General features: G+C 40.2%; 1 protein-coding gene across 1 annotated transcript in view; it reads left to right on the forward strand.

Moving 5' to 3' along the window:
* Positions 1 to 15,374, forward strand: part of adgrb2 (adhesion G protein-coupled receptor B2) — a 266,754-nt gene that overhangs the window by 211,747 nt on the left and 39,633 nt on the right. The window contains exons 18-24 of the mRNA XM_086279307.1: positions 170 to 273; positions 631 to 733; positions 1,186 to 1,336; positions 5,752 to 5,821; positions 7,297 to 7,363; positions 12,118 to 12,203; positions 14,017 to 14,115. Coding sequence (XP_086135433.1) covers positions 170 to 273; positions 631 to 733; positions 1,186 to 1,336; positions 5,752 to 5,821; positions 7,297 to 7,363; positions 12,118 to 12,203; positions 14,017 to 14,115 — 680 coding nt within the window. The remainder of the gene's footprint in view (positions 1 to 169; positions 274 to 630; positions 734 to 1,185; positions 1,337 to 5,751; positions 5,822 to 7,296; positions 7,364 to 12,117; positions 12,204 to 14,016; positions 14,116 to 15,374) is intronic.

Here is a 15,374-nt window from a genome sequence, read left to right on the forward strand (position 1 = left end):
CAGCACGTTCAAGTTCAAACAGATATATACTGAGATGTGCTTTGTTGACAAGAGCAAAATACTCAGGCTTCTTTTGATGCAGGTACATGTCTCTTGTAATGCCTTGCAACTGCACTGAAGTATCCGTCTCTCTCCCTCTCCTGTTTCTGTTCTTTCCTCCCGCTATTAGGACATGGGTCCTACCAGCATGCCCTCTGTGCCCCTTATGGTGGGGTGCGGCATCTCCTGCACCGCTCTGCTCATCCTGCTGCTAATATATGCTGCCTTCTGGAGGTGAGAGCTCACAAACACACTGAGAGACACATTTGATAGAGTAATGGCAGTGTCAGTATTCATACATCAACTGTGCTCACAGTGGTCATTTTCTCACTAGCAAAGTCTCTTTTGTGTCTGTCATTTGCTTTGCCAAAAACTCCAATGAGGCCTAATAAGGAACAAATGGTTCAACTACGGTGGGGGGGAGGTGGTGATTAGTTTGTATTTTGATTACACGCAGCAGATGGCAAACTCAAGCTAATGTCTCTGCAATGTCCAGAAAGTCACTGTTCAGTCCATCAGTCTGTCATTAATGCTTACCGCACACGCCTGTCATTTCTCCCTCTTTCCCGTCTCTCGTTACTCTGCTTTTAGGTATATCCGGTCGGAGAGATCGATCATCTTGGTGAATTTTTGCCTCTCCATCCTGGCCTCCAATTTATTAATTCTGGTCGGACAATCACAAACGCTTAGCAAGGTAATGACTTTCTGCTCTTTGAGTTACACGTGAATTTTCACAGGAATTCTTGTCCATGTGCTTGTGATTCCAATAATAGTGCTTGTGACTAAGCCTCCATTGCCTAGAAACAAAACTGCCAAAAACCACCAGGGTTCAGAAGTAGACAAAGTTCATACAGTGGAGTTCTCAAAGCAGGCATTCTAAGTCTTCTGACTAAGCAAGGCTGAACTGTGTGGTGGTCAGCATCGATCAACCACACAGCAGTGCCAGGTTGAACTCGTGTTCTTCCACTCAGTATTTTTGCCTTTGTACTTTCTATTTTGCGGAGGTTTCATATTCCCCTGCCAAACCCTAAAAGATGATTCGTGACGTCTCTTCTTAAGAACTTTTTGTTTGTTTGTTTGTTTAAATAGCACCTCTCCGTGTGTTGTAATCCCTTGTCTCTCTCGATTACTTTCTTTATTCACTAGGGCCTCTGTACTGTGACTGCTGCCTTCCTGCATTTCTTCTTCTTGGCATCTTTCTGCTGGGTGCTGACTGAGGCGTGGCAGTCCTACCTGGCAGTCATTGGCAAAATGAGGTCACGACTCATTCGCAAGCGGTTTCTGTGCCTCGGCTGGGGTGAGTCCACACAGTATCACACGTTTTAAAATAGTGTGCAGTGCTGTAACGGTCCTAAAGCTCAGTCACCTCAAAGTGGATGAAAAAAATTAATATATAATTAATAATAGAGCCTACCTGAATGTTCAGCAATATGCTAAGCTAGTGTAGCTGTCACAGTAGTTGCCATAGATATGCAAGTCTGTCGCATTTTCTTTGTACCATCATCTTTTGGTTCCTGGCATGCACTGTACCAGACTGCAGTGATTCTCACACACAGACACAGCCCGTGTCACTGATCTGTGGTAATAAAACCGACTCAGTTTCCTCCATAATTACAGTTTCATTCCCAAACTCTGCCTGTTTGAACAGAGAAGCTAAAGGGGCCACATTCTTTGCTGATCTGACATTATTACAGCTACCTTTTCACTCAGACAGGGAGTACAAGCTGCTTTCACTGACAGAAAAATATATTTCGGGGGGGCTTTAAGGTTGGTTTTTTGCTGATAGGAGAAAGCGGGAGAAGAATATGAGTTAAAATGTGATAATAAATGTACCTGAAATCTGGGCTAAGATTGTAATAGCCCTTTGCATGCATCACCCCTGAAATTATTGCTGTTGAGTTTTCTCGCGTGATATTGCTCAACATTTGTCTGCCATATTGGTTGCAAGGGGGGAAAAATGCATATATCCTGGATGTCATTGGTTCCCCCTGGGTAAAATTGGTATAAAAAAAGATGCTACACCAAAATCCTTTTTTTTTTTTTTTTTTGGTTCCTAGTAGATTTCCACAAGTGCCTATAGTGACAGGTGTGTTGCTATAGGGATAAATGGGGGTCACTGACCAGTGTGTAGACCTGTGTGACTGGGGCATTAACAATTATTTTCCCAGCAACTGCCATCAACCTCCAGCAACCACAATTTTTTCCCTAACGATAGGTGGTTGCCAGATGGTCACTGACCAGCATCTAAGCTTGTGTGATTAGGGCACTGTGCACTTCATTCTACTTTTTTATTGTGATTCTCACATGTCCAGAAGACAAGTTAATATCACGTTTGACGATCACGTGTCTGCAAAACCTCAAAAGATAAGATTCTCATTTCCAGCACACAGAGCATGCTTTGTTTTGTTTTTTTCAAAACGCTGCTCTGCTAATCTGCATCTTTGATTCATTCTGTCGTTTTGTTGCTGTTTCTTGTCTGTTTAATTGCAACTGCAGATACATTTAGCCGGTGAAGCTCGCTTCTCTTCATCGCAGTCTTTCTCGCTTCTTAAATAATAGTTCAAGTTGTCAAAACAATATGTGAAATCATTCACAACATGTTGTTATTTGCGCACAGCAGAAAAAAACATTTCTCATTCATTGTTAGCGCTTGCGATTGTTTTATCACATCTCGCCAAATCAAAGCCCAATTGTCTACAATTTGAACAATTACTGCTTTCTGTGTCTTTGTGATCAAAATAGATAATGCGCTTTCATAGCTGAACAGTTTCCCTTTTCTTTTTTTTCCCCCTCTTTCTAAAGTATGTTGGAATTATTTCAGTGTATAAACTGTCATACACTCCATGCTGAAAAGTCTCTAAAATTATGTAAATCTGCCAAGCAAAGTCACACGTTTTTGGCAAACTCATTTAAAGAATCTTTGTAGTTGCAGCAACTTTTGAACGTGGAGGATCCTGATCAGTTAAACATGTTACAAGGTCAACCGTGTGCCGGAAGAAGACGACGATTACCAAATGCTCCATCGTGTTTGCTGGAGATAAAGGAATCTTCAAACTTGGCTGCTTTGATGCAAAGTTGTTGTCAGTTATACTCAGAAAAATACTAGTCTGGCTCACGAGGCTTTCAGTGTCAGTAAAACTTGTCGTAGAAACCTGTTTGGAACTCAGCAGCTAAGGGGAGTCTGTCTGTCTTTCTGACAGAACATCTAAACATTTCGACCACCTTGGTTTTTCACAGCATCAGAGGAACTGTTTATTTTGACGGCTGTTTCGGTGATTTGTTCATTGACATTTTTTGTTTTCATCAAGGTTTTGTGTGAGAAACAGCCTTTTGCAACTGTGTTGAATTGTATTTCTGCATTTATGGGCTGCATGGGGAAGGGCATCTTCCGTCCTTAGAACTTTACCACCTGATATAAAGAACAATGTACCAAAGCACTTTGGAAACACAGTAACAGCTACTTGTTAATAATGACCAGCTGAGTCTTTAACTTACTAGAGATTCAATGCATTTAATGACCCCCAAAAGTGTTTTTTTTTAAGCCGACCAACCAGAAAGACACTGGATTGGAAGTCTTTGAATCAAAGCAACAACCGTCCATCTTCATTTAATGTTAAAGTTATCAAAAAGTCACTTTTTTGTTCATGAGTCTAACACTGCATGACTGTACACGCGAAGCACGTTTGATCACACTGAGTGCACAAACACAGTGACTTCATTAATTCTCTCCTGACTCCCCTCCATAAGCATTAATATGTATTGCTATGCGCTTGTTTGTCGTTGCCATGATTTTCCTGGAAATCTGAACACTTTGACAGGCGCGTTTGTGAATTCCAGTGAAGAAAGCACGGCGTTTGTTTCAAAATGCAGAATGCATGAATTATCACATCCAATATAATGGTGGCATTCTCTACACTTAGCTGATAATAAAGGTGTCTGCCGTTTCTTTTACCGAAAACATCCGCTATCCTCGGATGCCAGAGGATTGTCAGCTTGGCAAATGAAGACCCTTTCATGAATTGGATTCTGATTGAGGCACTCTTGTGTGACATGCATTGGTGATGGAGAGCAGCAGGACAGGCTTATTTTACATGAAAATGTAACAGCTTATTATGCCATAGTGTTGAAATTGTTGGCTGTATTATGCTTAACAATCTTCATTTGCTCCGTTCTAATTTATATCCCATTTTTCTTCACCGTATGCTGTTATTTGCTGCTTCATTTCCCAAAAGGCATTCATTACAGCTTTCTACTGTAATTTTATCTAACTCAGCCAAAGCCCCATGTGTAAGCTGTCTCATGCATACACATTCTCAGAGGGTGTCACTCTTTACAGGTAAACTCTCTCCTCTCCGCCTGTGAGTCTATGTCACTTTTTTTTTTTCCCCCATTTGTGCCGCATGTCACTCTATTATGCTGTGACCTAGACGACCTGATAACTCAACAGGCAGCAGGGATGTTAGATGGGATGTTAATCAAAACATATGATAACATCAGCACAACCCTAGCAAGATGAGCAATGAGATAGCACAAAAAAAAAAAAAAATCACAACCCCCACACCCATTTCATTTCACTTGATATTGATCCCACAGGTCTAATCTGCCAAGTCACTGATGCCCTAACCTGATACAGAGCAAAATGTATACGCTGTGCAGTTACAGAACGCGAGGAAGGCTCCGGGCGCACGGCGGGGGCGCGTGCCAGCTGTTCAATTATCCGACACACTTGCAGATGCACACAGAAAGCGTGAAACGGTCGAGCATAGTGGAGAGGATCAAACAGCTTATCCTCCTCTCGTCCATTTCCCAATTTTCTTCCCCAAATTATGTGATTGAAATCGGTTGCCATGGCAACGGGAGATTTCGGGGCGGGACCGGATCTGCGTTAGATTAGCAGCAGACCGTGTAAGCCTGAAGTGTAGGTGCGCGGTTTGCCGTCCTACATAGAGTTAAATGCTAGACTGATGATGTTGACTAATTGAAACTTCGCTGGTTAGTGGATCGGCCTGGCTCTCCACCATCTTATTTGTTAATGTTAATGTGACTTTTTCTAATTGCTTTTCATTTGCAGCCATAATCACAGCTTTGTTAATTACATGAATATTTCAGAGCCAAGCTCATTACAGGGCCCGGCATATTTCCTTCTGTTTCTGGCACGCATTCTGCGACACTTGGTCTCACTCTCTTTCCTTCTCATTTGTGCGTAGACACACACACACACACACACACACACACACACACACACACACACACACACACACACACACACACACACAAATCACTTGATTTAGCTAATTATTGTATGACTTATTGACCACTCCTAGTTATATCTTGCATTTTTACAAACTGCCTCTAAATCTCATATGCTCAAGTACTCCTGGTGCTGCTTGCACACACCCACACTGTGTGCTTTGCGTCGCCTATGACTAAAATAACTTCCATCTATCTAACCCCAGTTTTCATGCTTGTAGCTAGACCTCATGTCAGGAAGTACAGAGCGCTGGGGTTACCTATAGAGCGCCCAGTCACTTTGAATCATACATTCATATTACACTCTATTGCATGGCTGCTTAGCATTTTAATGAAAGGAGCCTTATAGAGTTGTTCATACTGGGAAATCTTATTGGGCCGACATGCTTCATCGTCCCCACTAAGGCTCTCTTTTATCTTTTGTCTCACACTTTTGATCTTTCTCCCCATGTCTGTCTGTAGGTCTTCCAGCCCTTGTTGTAGCAGTGTCAGTGGGTTTCACCAGAGCGAGAGGTTACGGCACAGCCAGCTAGTGAGTATTGCTTCCAGACCTCCTGACTTTGTCTCAGTCTATGTGAATATCATCACTAAATACCAGCTTCAACCATGCATTTGTGTGGGCTAGAGGCAGAGTACCATTCATTGGCCTCATTGCTGATGAATCAAAATATGCAAGTGTTTTTCCCCTTGAGGTGTTCAAACTAAAGTTTATTTCATAGGCGAGTATTTTTATGTATTTAGTTTATTCAGTCAAAGCAGCCGTGTGTGTTATAAACAGCTGAGTGTGTAAACCCCAAATCTATTCTTTTACATCAACATCATCAGTCTTTTCTCCATGTATCCATGTATCTATTCATACAGTTGCTATAGTATATTTCTTTCTTCTGTGCCACAGGAGGACAGTTGCCTATCCCAGCATGCACTATGTTCAATACGCAACACATCTTAGCTGCTTATGTAGTGGGCATGGTATAACATTGACAGTCCTGTTCACTGCAGGGACACATTAACCCCCTGAAAACCAGCTCTGATCGGCAGGTTAAATAAAACATATTTACATATCATGTGTGAAAACCTTAATCGTCAAAAACTAATCAGCTAATCAGCTTTTGATTTTTGTGGTTCTGTTAATATTATTGCAATGGCTCAATATCCAGCAACTCCACCACTGAAAAAAGAATTAAAGATTTAGATTTTCTAAATTTGCTCATAAATTAAGGAAATTATTCCAGCTTAGGGCCAAATGGCTTGTTTCTGTCATTCAAGTGAGAAACTAATAGTTTTAAGGTCTTCAATATAAAATTAATCTCCTTGCTGTCAAGTGTGAGCGCAAAATGACCTTTAAGGCATTTCAATAACCACGTCAAACAGGTGAAGCATGATTTGAATGTTTTGTTCAAGAATATGAAAATCCAAGGCAGCTAGGCTGACCTTTAAGCAAAATGTACACAAAAAAGCTTCATTACGTACCCAGTCAATAAAATGCATCTTAAAAAGGTTCACTTTCCCATATTTTACTTAACGTGAGGGCTTTGTGGAGGTTTTTTTTTTTTTTTTTTTTTTTGGGGGGGGGGGTTCCCATCTTAAGCTTTCTCTTTATTGAGCTGTAATTAAGATGACAGAGGGGTTTCCGCGTGCTCTGATGACATTACTGGAGGACACATTTAAGCTCATTAAGTCTCACTAGCTTGCAAAAACCAAATAAAATTTCCAGTTTGAGGATATGTTTTAGGTAATGTACATAATAAATTTGCTCAGCACTGAGGGCATTATTTACAGAAAGAGGCACTTAACCACACATTGAAAGGCTTTATCCCTCACCAAGGAAATTTGGAGTTAATGTGATACTTAATTGAATGTCTACTTGTTTTTGTTAAGTACTTGGCACTCACAGTAAGTGAAATGTGAGACCGGAATCTGGCGACGTGATATTTTACATGCTGTGATTTTTCTGTGTTTACGCACTTTTTTAACACCTCTCCTTTTTTCTTTTTTTCCCTCTACTAGTTGCTGGCTATCGTTGGAAGGCGGTTTGCTTTATGCCTTTGTTGGGCCAGCTGCTGTCATTGTATTGGTGAGTGCGTCACTGCTTCAGTTCAGTTCAGTTTTAGTTATATAGCACCAAATCACAAGAATGGTTGCCTGAAGGCACTTTATACTGTAAGATAAACACCTTACAATAATAGAGAAAAAAACAAACAACCAGACGTTCCCCTGTGAGCAAGCAATTAGCGATGGTGGGAAGGAAAAACTCCCTTTTAAAAGGAGCAGCAGAACCAGGGTCAGGGAGAGGGGCAGCCATCTGTTGTGAGCAGTTGGAGGTGGGACAAAATCCACACTGGAAGAGATTCAGCGTTTAGTAATGGTGTATAAACGGTGGTCTATAAACACATATAGAATTAAAAAGGGTGAATGAAGAAACACTCAGTGCATCATGGGAAGCCAACAGGAGCGTGACTAAGGGAGGAGTCAGGTTCCATCTACATGACGAAGTTCCTTTCCTCTCAGCCAGCCGGCCTCTCTCTGTAGTCACACGGCACAAATATTCTCCAAATATTTTTGCAAAGTTAGCCTCCCAGCTTGGGGCATTAAAGCAAATGCATGTTGACCTCTGAGGGTTTTCCTCACTCGCGCATGCACATGTAAGCATACACACCCAGGGTGTACACGACACAATGATGAGCTGAGCGCTTTGATCGCTGAGTCTAAAATGTCAGCCCAGAAAAAAATAAAAACGTATTCTAGCTGACAAGAGCTGCCGGCAATGCAGCGCAAGAGTGGACCTCCATCGCAGCTCTAGCCCCGAATCTCTCACTGTTATATGCATTTTCAATGCATAGGGCTCTGTAGCCAATGTTTTAAGCATTATTATGGTCCAGTGGTATTTTCAGATCTAAATATGCAGCTAACTTGTGTTCCACGGAACGTAATAATGTGCGCTTTCTTCATTTTTGCCAGTTGCCATAAAGCAGACGGTTTTATGTTGAAGTAAATATACTTCTGTGTTGTACTACAGCAAAACTGAGTGCACTGATTGTATCTCAGAGGCGTTTTAATCATCTGCTTCTGTGTGCTGCTGTATGTGGCTCAGCTAATTTCTCCTAAATGGATCCCTGGGTAGATATTGCCACCACTAAGCTTAATAACTCTGGATGGGGCATTAAAGTTTGGTAATTGCTGCCACTGGCGTTGCTGTTGTGTGTGTCCGTTTATAGCTTCTTTTCCTCTGTTGTTTGCACATGTACCGTACAGTACACGTCAGGAAGGAAACATGGATCAGACAGCACAGGTGTGCAGAGTGATATGCATGATTTTGAAGTAAATCCCTGACAAGCAAACAGCAGTTAGACAGTTTCTGCAAGCTGCAGTTTGAGGCACAAGGGAATACAGGATTATGTGCTGCTGAATATTCATCATTATGTTAATCTAGTGTCTTGCAATGCCACTGTTATTATTTAAAGGTTACATAGTCTGAAACTGAATGCAAAACAGTAATAAATCGCATTCCTTTAATTGAAAATATTAAATAGTGTTTATACACTTGTATAAAAACTCTAAATACTCGCGAGGTTGGTGCTTTATTTAAAAAAATGCAAAATGCATGACTCTAAAAAAGCGTATTTGAATAAGTTATAAGATGAAAAAGTTAAACATTCAAGTTTCGAAAGTTGGAGCAGTTTCATAAAACCCACCAACTTGCTTAAAGTTATTTTTCAGTGCCTAGTATGTCTTGATGCGCTTCCAGCTTTTCTCCTCCGCAATGTCAATGTACGCTCCACACCCCAGCTGCTACGTGGTACCTGGCCCCCTGGTGTTGTTGCTGGGGCCGCACTCTAACAAACAGCTGTAATGAGAGCAGGGCGTTGGGCAGAGAAACACAGACCTTCCCACAGGACTCTTCTCTAATTAATGAACCTGGCCTTGGGCAAATAGCTGAGCAGGATGGTGCTGACTCACAGAGCCTGGGCCAGACATGACTGGCATGACAATAGTGCTGTCACAGTCTGGCACGTTGTAGGTAGTTGTCAGTAGCACACGCGAGACTGGAAGAGATCAGAGAAAGAGATTTTTTTTTAATGAATCGTAAATGCCACATGTACCATACTGATGATCCACCAAATGCTCTGTCTAGTTTGGTGATGTGCAGTACAGGAGCTCCACCGGGGACTGTGCTGTCTCCATTCCTGTTCACCTTGTACACCTCAGACTCAGTACAACTCCAGGTCATGGCACATACGCAAATACTCTTGACAGTTCTAGTGTTTGGATATATTAGTGATGGGTAGGAGGAGACGTACAGAGCACTAGTAGATGTTTTTGTGGAGTGGTGTGGCAGAAGTCATCTGCTTCTGAATCTGAATGAGACCAGAGAGGTGGCGATCGAGTCCAGAGGGAGGTGGACTGCTACACAGCTTTGTCTGTGATGGCATAGGCTATTAATGTGGAGGAGTACCCAGTACCTGGGCATCCACAGTGACAACAGACTGAACTGGAAGACCAACACAGAAGTTGTATACTAAAGAAATGGGATGAGCGGGCTCTTTTTCCTGAGGAACCTGAGCTCCATCAATGTGTGCAGCAAAATGATGGAGATTTTCCATCACTCAGTTGTGGTGAGCACAGTGTACTTTACTGTGGTCTGCTGGGGGAGCAGCATCGCAGCTGGAGACACCAACAGACTGACTGAACTGATCAGGAAGGCTCTGTGATTGACTGTATCTTTTTAAATCACTACACACTCTATAATACAATATATCTGTCATGCAGTGTCATCTACCAGATAATGACATATTATTATTATTATTACTATTATTATTATTATTATTGTGATTATTATTATATGCAGTGAAAGGAAATATGAGTATTTTCCATTTCATTTCTAAGAAATGGGATTTGAGCAGAAATTAGGCTTCTGCAAAGGATGTGAAAACCAAATATTTAACATGGTACGTGTATGTCAGACTCTAACTGTTCAGCCGCTTAGTGGTTGTAATTTTTGGCAGACATGTTTTCAGCATATGGATTTTTTCCTCTTAGCTAGTAGCAGCTCTTGGCATGAGCTGAAGGAGGTATTCAGGCAGACATTCAGTTTAAGAGCTTGGTAAGAATAGGAATGCATTGTAGGAGCTGTGTAGGTACGCATCAGGGTGTGAAAATCACTTGTCACTTACACCGCTCGCTCCTCCAGCAGACTTCCCAAAGAACCTGATAAACGATCAAACAAAGAATAGGCAGAGAAACCCGTGGCTGATGGAAGAACGCGTATGAGTGAATGCTGGCAATCAGGATTATGACGAACATGTCGCTAGCACAGGAAATCTCCCACATGGGCAGGATTTCAAAGTAGAAGGGGTCTACATGTGGCAAGCCTCGGCTCAGAGCCATGTGCAAGTGCGTCTTATTGAATCTGTATCACTGGGTCACCGCTATAACCCAGATGTTTGGCAGGCTTAACAACGGACTCCTCATTAGTAAGAGAAACAAGTATGAGAAGCAGTTTTTTAAAGCTTTCAGAACTGCCATAATTATAGGTTAAGAAAAGTACAGGACCTGCTCATTTAAAAAAAAAAAAAAAAAAAAACTTCTGTCCTGTGCTATGTGGATAGAAGGAGTAGGATGAAACCAATGAAAGGAATGTCTGTTACCTTCAGTTCACCAAATTAAAGCTGAATTTGTTCATGTAACTTAATATGTTGATTGTCTAGATTTTGCTAGTTGAAGCATGACATAATTTGACGTAGGAATTAGTAAGTAATAAAACCTTTAGAAAAAAAGCCTATGCTTGGCTTCAATAGTATACATAATACTTTGTATAGTTCATAAATAGATGCTTTTATTCAACCGACCCCAGGGCCAAGTCAGCTCACTCTCCCTGGACAGTATTTACTCTTAGGGGAATAATGTTGTATCTTCTAGATATTAGTTTTAGTTTCTTTTGCCTTTTTTAAAAGACTAAGAAGTTTGTAGTGCAGTAAAAATAAGTAAAAGTACAAGCTTTTGTTATTTGCCCTTTTGAAACCCATTTTAAGATACGGACAGACATCATTTTTAGTATGATTATTATTATTTGTATTTCTTATGTAGATAAAGCTCATGTGTAGCATTTATTGTTTAGTAAATCCACTTAAATTTTTAATAATAAACATGTTGGGGTTTTTTTTTATTAAAAGTTCACAAACCACCATCTATTCAAATTGTTATGTATTTAAACTCTTATAGCCGTTACTGCATAGCAAAGATATAATATAATGGCATAATATTTAGAATCCCCTCATATCATTCTGTATGTTGTCAACATAAACAATAGCAGCAGGAAACATTGCCATAAATAGCTCTGTAACGTTATTATCACTTATTATTATCAATCTATTGACCTCAAAGGAGAGGTCAGAGGTCATGTGACATGATATTTAAAATCTTTATATGGCACTTTCTATCCAAATCATAGTTTTATGGCTTTTTGTCAGTTTTCAATCAATAAATCTTTAAGTTGACCTGGAAGACCTTGGTGATGTAAACCAAATTTTAATGGCTTGTTGATGTGACCCCACTCTACATCCCTACAGAGTTTTATCAAAATTCATTCAAAACTTTTTGAGCTATCGAATGTTTACAGAGTGGTTAGCAGAGATAATACAGATAAAATATACCATTACTAATGGCTTATAAACATTCATTAATTTTATTGACAATTAAAAATCAACTTGGTCTATGCGGCTTTTACAAAGTTGTCTTCAACCTTGTGAAACATTAATAAAAGAAAATACAAAGCCATTTGATCGCCTGTTCTCGACTCTTGTATCACAGCAATGTGTCTCTGTCTCTCAGGTGAATATGCTTATTGGAATCGTGGTGTTTAACAAGCTCATGTCTCGAGACGGCATCTCAGACAAGTCTAAAAAGCAGCGTGCTGGGTAAGTTGCCTGCACTTCACACACATACTTACACATAGACACACACACACGTCCATCCACGCACATTTGCTGCATTAGTTACATTTTCCCTGCTGTCAGACAAAGTTAGGAGCACAAAGTATTCATGGCAATTAACTAGAAATGCTTTCGAGGGTCTGAGCACGTACACCTACCTGTACATCTGTGCCTTCAGTAAAAATTATACAAAAAAAGGAAAAGAAACAGAAAAAATATGATCCAATTTGGCAACAAAATGACAAGACATCTGCTGTGTTTTGTTGCTCTGTGCAATGCATTTTACTTCGCTTTAACATACGCTACCCATCTAGTTTGTGACATCGCCGAATAAAGTGGATGTGAAAATCAATGGCAGATGGAAATCTAATTACATTCAATAAATACCTGGATTATGTGGATTAAACCTTCTATACTATTGAATCCTAACCCACACATACACACAATATACAGGCATATGTCTCTAGCTCCACCGTTGTTTGTATTAAAGTAGTTCGCTGCGCTCATCATCTTTCTCATTCTGAATGGCACTCCCACATCTAAAAATCCATGTTTTAATTTTTACACCTATTGATTCCATCATTTGTTCTCCTTTTTTTCTTTATGCCGTTGCATTTCCTCCAACGTCTATACAGTAGTGCACAAATGGAACTTTTAATTTGTTCGTAGCATCAAGGGTTAACAGTACAGCTCTGCTCTCCAGGGGGTTGATTAGCTTTTGTTACCCGGTGATGCAACCTGAGATTAAACCAGTCGCTGTGTACAAACACACCTACGCGCACACGAAAATACACACGAACAGGTGTATCCTCCTTTGTCGCATGAAAAGTCCTTGGCCTTATCCGAGCAGTAAGCACATTTCGTCCCCCGATTCTCAGAAGTGTGTTTACAGAAATAAAATGCTCACACATACACACAGACACACGCACGCACCACAGTTGGTCGTGTTGCTAACAGGACAAGCTGTCATTAGCGTAATGTATTTCCTTATGAAGCCATGGGGATGTGGCTGGCAACAAGGCAATGAGCTGTGGTGGGACGCTAATGTAGCATAGCAACATACTGCCCCATCATTCTCTGCTTGCACGTATATACTCAAATTCAGTATATACACACGCAAGCGTGCGCACATTCACTCTCTCTTTCTGTCTGAGTGGTCGACTGTAAGTAAATAAACAACCAAAGGAGTCAGAAAGCTTCACTTTTGCTTTTGCACAGTGATATAAAAAAAAAAAGATAAATAAAAAAAAATTATATATATATATATATATATATATATATATATATATATATATATATATATATATATGAAAACACACACATAGACCTGCTTGCACTGGCCGGGGAATATATTTTTGGTACTTGCACCGGTACTTCCTGTCTGCATCACTGTAATCTGTTAATCCACATGATTGCTGTAACATTACAATGTCCGTCTCTCATGTTCCCTCTACTTGCTCTGAATCGATCTTTGTATTCTGACTGTTTTTCATTGCTGCTACTTTTTAAGATCTGGTTTTAATTTTTCCTTTCTTTCTTTTCTCCTTCCCCCTTTTTCCCCTCTCTTTTTTTCTTTTTATTTCTTCTCTTTGTTGTGTCCACTTTCTCTCTTTATGTTTCTTTTTCTTTACTTTTTCCTCTTGGTTATTTTGCAACTGTGACACCGGCACATTCACCTGTTGTCATAACTGGTACTTGTCCTTCCCACACATCCCACACCCTTACCTACCTCCTGTCCTCTTCACCTGGGTGCGTGCGTGTATGTGTTTATGTATGTATGTCTGTACATGTCCTAAAGTGTCCCAGCGGAGGCGCGTAGCCGACTGCTCCTGAAATGCTCCAAGTGTGGCGTGATCTCAAGCACCGCTATGTCCAACTCGACTGCCAGCAGCGCCATGTTAGTCCATCTTCACCTCTCTCTCTCTTTCTCTCCATTGCCCTCACTCTCCTACATCTTTTGTAATCTCTGGCTTTCAGTTATGATGCAGGATCTGGCTAAGTAATGAAAGGAAAAACACCTGCTCTACTATCGCTGCAATTTAATGAGATCATGTTTTCATCCAAAGTGGTATTTCCTCTGGTTGCACTAAGCAAATCTGACCCCTGTCAAGCTATATTTGTGAACCATATTTGGAAGTTTGTTTTAATCATGTTTGTGTTACGAAATGTTCAGAAAGGTTGTTAATGAAGCAAACTATTTGGGTAGTGTACTTGCATAAACGTGGATTTCATATTAACCAGATCAAGTAAATATTCACAGTAACACACGTAATATCACGTACATGTGAGAAAAAGGAAAACCTGGCTCCAAGTTTAGTGATATAAGTTTAGTGGTGTATGTGTTTAATAAGGTGTCATTCTTATTATAATGACAAAAAAGAGATTTCTCTCTGTGAACACATAAGCCCCACCCACCGTCTGCTTTTAATGGGCAGGCCAATCAGAAACAAACAAAAAAAGTTGATTTAAACAGATGAAGAAGAGTTAAAACGGCTTGTTTAAAAAAATTTGTGAGCTGAGGGGCTGCACAAAGGCCAAGTAAGACAAATAAGATTATTTACAATTCAAATCTCATTGTAACCATTAATAAAACTGATTAAAAAGAAATACATAGACTGCTACTAATAACAATAATACTAAAAATCAAGGCAATAAAATAAAATAAAAAAATCACTTAAAAAATCTTAAATGTCTTGTTAGATGTGTTTTCTTTGCTGAGCTTTGCTAAAAAAAGATTCATAGCAGTTTCTTTTCAAACACTGGATTGTTTCTTCTGTTCTGAGGATTGTTTTAATGGTTTCATAATCAGGAAGACCTGTAAACTTTCACACTCAGGGTTATTTTTCATGTTTTTCAGTTGCCTAGATCCTTGCTAAAGACAAGTCGACTTTATCGTTACATATTGGCTCAGAAAAGAAGTAGAATAGCAAACTTGTATGAATTTCCAAACCATCCAATAGTCAGGGGTGCACATAAGTGGTGCACATTTGCTGTCAAAATAAAAGACCCGCACCAGATAAGAAGTTGTAACGCGCATTTGCGTACATAAGATTTTCTGGAGGAGGACACACATTTGTTTAGAACTCTTAAAGTTTTCGAATAAGCAAGCTCCTTTAAGCTATTACTTTGGTTTTCCTCCACCTCCAAAGAAATGTC

The sequence above is a fragment of the Aulonocara sp. 'chitande type north' Nkhata Bay genome, linkage group LG22 (genome assembly GCF_057382095.1).
Source record: "Aulonocara sp. 'chitande type north' Nkhata Bay isolate Kocher_YH1m ecotype deep benthic linkage group LG22, A_spYH_male_GT1.1, whole genome shotgun sequence".
Lineage (NCBI taxonomy): Eukaryota > Metazoa > Chordata > Actinopteri > Cichliformes > Cichlidae > Aulonocara > Aulonocara sp. 'chitande type north' Nkhata Bay.